The sequence below is a fragment of the Wyeomyia smithii genome, chromosome 2 (assembly GCF_029784165.1).
Source record: "Wyeomyia smithii strain HCP4-BCI-WySm-NY-G18 chromosome 2, ASM2978416v1, whole genome shotgun sequence".
Classification (NCBI taxonomy): Eukaryota; Metazoa; Arthropoda; class Insecta; order Diptera; family Culicidae; genus Wyeomyia; species Wyeomyia smithii.
This window is the reverse complement of record NC_073695.1, coordinates 223,050,207-223,055,271: the sequence shown is the minus strand read 5'-3', so window position 1 is coordinate 223,055,271 and position 5,065 is coordinate 223,050,207. Positions and strand designations below refer to the sequence as shown.

Below are 5,065 nucleotides of genomic sequence, written 5' to 3'. Positions count from 1 at the left end.
ACCCCCTCCACCCCATATATTTTATGTAAGATTTTCTTTTCCAGGAAAAATTTGTTTATGAAGAAGTTTGGCTAAGATTTTTCTACATATGGCGTATTCGGTAAGAAAAAAAAAACAATTTAACCAATCCAGGTAATATCATGTTTAAGTCATGAGACTGAAAATTAAGTGAACGAAGTAAAATACATAATAATCATTTAGCTAAGGTGATTTCACGCTTTTCTAAGGTTCAAGTGATCTCAGCGAGAAATAATTTAACTAATTTCATTTTTTTTTTCAGTTTTGTAAGTTTGCGTAAGATTTTCTCGAATCCCTTTCTCTCCCTCGTAAGCATTCGTGAGAAAATTGAAACTGCTTTAGGAGCATGGTTTGAAAAATGACATGAACATTAGTCAGTCCAAAAAATTGATTTACTCATGATTTCCGAACACAGAGAATGATTCATATTTAAACGGAGATTCAATACTGTTCTACAACCGTTCACCTGCTTTGCAATTATGTCTCATCATCAGTTATGTTCACTTCCCCGTCCTCCTTACACGGGCAGCAGTGAGAAATCAAAAGCAAACACAAAATCCGCTCACGCTCACAATCGCCACAGCTTCTGCAGGCTCCACCAAGTTTTTGTACGATCATCCTGGGACGATCTAACCTACCTTGAGAGAGAGCCTATGAATCAGAAGAGCGAGATAAAAAGCGCGCGTCACATCACAGAACAGAACGGCACAGCGTGGCCCTCGTATAAATACCATCGCGCGGGACCGTCGCTAAGTTATTCTAGTATCAGAATTTTTCGTCGCGACACGTGCTCCAGTTTGCTGCCAGGGTAGTGAAGTGATCTGCTCTTTTTCAGGACCAACGCATAGTATTTAGTGCATTTCTGTGAGTGATATTCTCTTTGACCGTTGGAAGATGAAATGTGATGAAATTTTGATACTTTGGCATTTGGAATGTTGCATAACTTTGGCGGATTAGAAGATTGAATAGTTATTTCGAACTAAAAGTTATTTTTTCTTCTGTCTGCAGATTAATTGATCGTTAGCGAAAACGTAAAAGAAGGCAAAATGTGTGATGAAGATGCAGCAGCGCTCGTTGTGGACAACGGATCGGGAATGTGCAAGGCCGGATTCGCTGGTGATGATGCACCGCGAGCAGTTTTTCCGTCCATTGTCGGTCGACCCAGGCACCAGGGAGTGATGGTCGGTATGGGTCAAAAAGATTCCTATGTCGGAGATGAGGCTCAATCAAAGCGAGGTATCTTAACCTTGAAATACCCAATTGAGCACGGTATCATCACCAACTGGGACGACATGGAGAAGATCTGGCATCATACCTTCTACAATGAGCTGCGTGTGGCCCCAGAAGAGCACCCAGTTCTATTGACTGAAGCCCCACTGAACCCAAAGGCCAATCGTGAGAAGATGACTCAGATTATGTTTGAAACTTTCAATTCGCCAGCCATGTACGTTGCTATTCAGGCTGTTCTGTCTCTGTATGCCTCCGGTCGTACCACCGGTATTGTACTCGATTCCGGAGATGGTGTTTCCCACACTGTCCCAATCTATGAAGGTTATGCCCTGCCTCATGCCATCCTCCGTCTGGACTTGGCCGGTCGTGATTTGACTGATTACCTGATGAAAATATTAACCGAGCGGGGTTATTCATTCACCACAACAGCTGAGCGGGAAATCGTTCGCGATATCAAGGAAAAGCTGTGCTACGTCGCACTGGACTTTGAGCAGGAAATGGCAACCGCTGCTGCCTCCACCTCTTTAGAAAAGTCATATGAACTTCCAGACGGACAAGTGATAACCATTGGCAATGAACGATTCCGCTGTCCGGAAGCATTGTTCCAGCCATCTTTCCTAGGAATGGAATCCTGTGGCATCCACGAAACTGTCTACAACTCGATCATGAAGTGTGACGTCGATATTCGTAAGGACTTGTACGCTAATACCGTTCTATCCGGTGGTAGTACCATGTACCCGGGTATCGCTGATCGCATGCAGAAAGAAATCACCGCTCTGGCTCCGTCATCGATCAAGATCAAAATCATTGCACCACCGGAACGGAAGTACTCCGTCTGGATCGGTGGATCCATTTTGGCTTCCCTATCCACCTTCCAGGCCATGTGGATATCCAAACAGGAATACGACGAATCTGGACCGGGAATAGTACATCGCAAGTGCTTCTAAACAGGTGTAGGTTTTACGTGCTGATACGTGCCAAAGATCTTGTAAACGCCGATAGTATTATCGATGTGGTGTGCCATTTTAGTTCTACGGTAATTGGTTTCTAGCAGAGTGTGTTTCCGGCAGGTTCCTTGTGTTTGAGTATCCCATATCAGTTAATGTTTTTACTTTATTCAATTGAATGAGGATTTAATTCAGTGCTCTAGTGCTTACAACCTATCTGTATCGAGAAATGATCTCAAGCTACACGAAGCAAGTGTGTATTCGCTCTGTAATAATCACTATTACTATTACGCTACTGTTAATGACGTGTGCATGAGTTATATTAAGATCCCTTTTGTAGAAACTATTAAAAATGTGATTCTTTTTTTTTTTTTTTGTTCATCTTGAGAATATCCTATAGACTTAAAAATAAAAACTGACTTTGTGCTTAAATTCTAGTTGAATTTCGTAAAAAACACCGGCTGAACTGACAAAAAAAAAGCTGAAAAATGAGCCGTTGCGGAACAGAGTGGTCTAAAGACCTTTTTTTTCGGAAATGAGTTTTTTGCATAAACCGCATCTACTCAAGAAGCTGAAGTTGGGAGATTAAGAAAATTTCGGAATATCGGATTTTAAAGCTGATTTATACCGTGTTGAAATTTCGTCCGAAACAGAATGGCCATTCTGTTTCGGAACAGAGTGATCTATGTACATAAATCGGTGTAATACTATCATGTAACACGTAACATGTAGCATATTACATGTGATAAGTAACATGAACAACAGAACAACATTGTTCTGTACATGTCACACGTAATATGTATCATGTTACACGTAATGTAACACGAAAAATGTAACATGTAAAATATTATGTAATATGTAATATCTTGTGTTACATGTAATCTAATACGTGACATCTTACATGTGACATGCTATATGTATCATATAACATGTGACACTAGCCATTTTATACGGTTTACTGTCATTTTCTTTGTCATTTACCGGGTTTGTGTACATAGACTACTCTGTTCCGAAATGATTCGAGGATTCCAGTGAATATATATATGAAGTCAGAGTGGTCTATGTACATTGGTGAGATAAAATCACCGATTTCGCAAAGAAACTGTTAATTTTATGTATCCCAATGTTAAACCACTTCATAACCTTTATATTAAAACATTTTGTTTGAAAGAATCCGTTGAACAGAATTTTATTCAGAGATTTTTCGAAAATTGCTTCTCCTGAACAATTTGCTCGATGGCACATAGACCACTCTGGTTCGCAACGGCTCAAATAATACTTTCTAATCAGGCTTCAAATTTAACACAACTGTTATGTTTACTTTGAAGATGCACTCTTTTTTGCCATTATGACGATATTTCGAATGATACACTTTCAATCGGAATTGGACATTGATTTTGGGATAATATGGAAAAAATAATTTATGAAAAAGGGTCATAATTTTATTCAAATTAATAAATTTGTATTACTATATTTTAATTTATGCTTTTTATGGTTTCTTATTATAATTTCTCCCAACAAAAATTTACATCTATTAATTAAGTTTAGGTAATTAAAATAGCTGTGAAATCACTGGTCATTCAAGTTAAAAATTTCTGTTTCCAAGAAAAGTGACAATATATCCCAAAACAGATATAAACAGGATAACTGTGTTTTTAACCAAGCTTGAGAGTATAGTAAAAATAGAATTTTATTTGAACTTATCTGCAGTTGACTTATGAATCTAAATAATAGTACAGAGAAATAACCGCTGCTGCAGTGCTGTATGATTTGAGCGACAATCTCTTCAACGGCACATTTTAGTGACAGTAGCGCTACCAGTGTCTTACGGCGGGTGTCGAAAACTAATTATGATGCGAGCAGATTTGAACATGTTTTCATTCACTAATGAAACGAAAATTTTTATGCGAGTGAAGAAAAGTCACCGACACTTACACGGGATAAAGAAAATTGCGTTTTTGTTTTCAAACATTTCAGTTCATACAAATGGCTAGTAATTTTCGTTGAAACTATGAAAAGTGTTTTGAAGCACCAACAGGGAGCAAGACGGTCGCTCAGTGCAGATCTACAGCAAACAAAAGTTAATAAACTATTATATTTTTATCTCTCAGGCTGCAAACAGTAGCATGAAAAACTTTTTCAATATACATTGTAGCATAGACTAACAAACGTTACACTTTGAACAAGTTTTCAATTAATTATAATCGTTCGGATGATATCAGTACACTAAGGTCGCTTTTTCGCTGTTTTATTTGCGCGGGTGTTTTTATGCGGATTCCGGAATTTACGCGGTTTATTTATACGCGGCACGTATCCCCCGCGTAAAAAGCGACTTTAGTGTACTTTGCTGATAACACTAGCACCATCTGCTGCCGTGTTTGCGCTGCGTCGTACATATACAGGTGCACCTCGTTTTTACGCACATTCTCGTTTTTGAAATGTGCGTAAAATCGAATTGTGCATAAAATCGAATCAAAATTTTTAATTTTTTTCATAGGCCAACATTACCTTCCGTGATCGGAAATGTACAAGAAAAAAATCACAAGAAGGTTGTATGCAAAGCCACGACCGCAAGGTTGAAGTAGAATACTTTTACAAGAAAGATAACCTGGCTGCTTGCGTGTCAGTCATTTTTTCTAGTAAATAAACGTTGACCGTTCATTGGCAGTATTGTAATTTCTTTTTGTCTGATATTTTGAATGAAGTTCATTGGATATTTTTAAATTTTGTGCAAATGAGAAGTTGAAGTGCTGCCGAATTGTAATATGCACATTTAATACGACAACATTAATGTACAGCTCTTTTTAAGGCGAAGTAGAGCTATACATTTCAACAGATTTCGTCTTGCCGAATCGCATCGCGCCGTTATT

The 5,065-nt window shown here is 38.4% G+C and overlaps 1 protein-coding gene across 1 annotated transcript; it reads left to right on the top strand.

The window, feature by feature from the left end:
• The first annotated feature begins 733 nt into the window (after window positions 1–733).
• LOC129721475 (actin-1) lies at window positions 734–2,560 on the top strand. The gene is made up of 2 exons (XM_055674070.1): window positions 734–882; window positions 1,027–2,560. Exon 2 carries the CDS (start codon window positions 1,065–1,067, stop codon window positions 2,193–2,195), a length of 1,131 nt encoding a protein of 376 aa, XP_055530045.1. The 5' UTR covers window positions 734–882; window positions 1,027–1,064; the 3' UTR covers window positions 2,196–2,560.
• The last annotated feature ends 2,505 nt before the right edge of the window (window positions 2,561–5,065 follow it).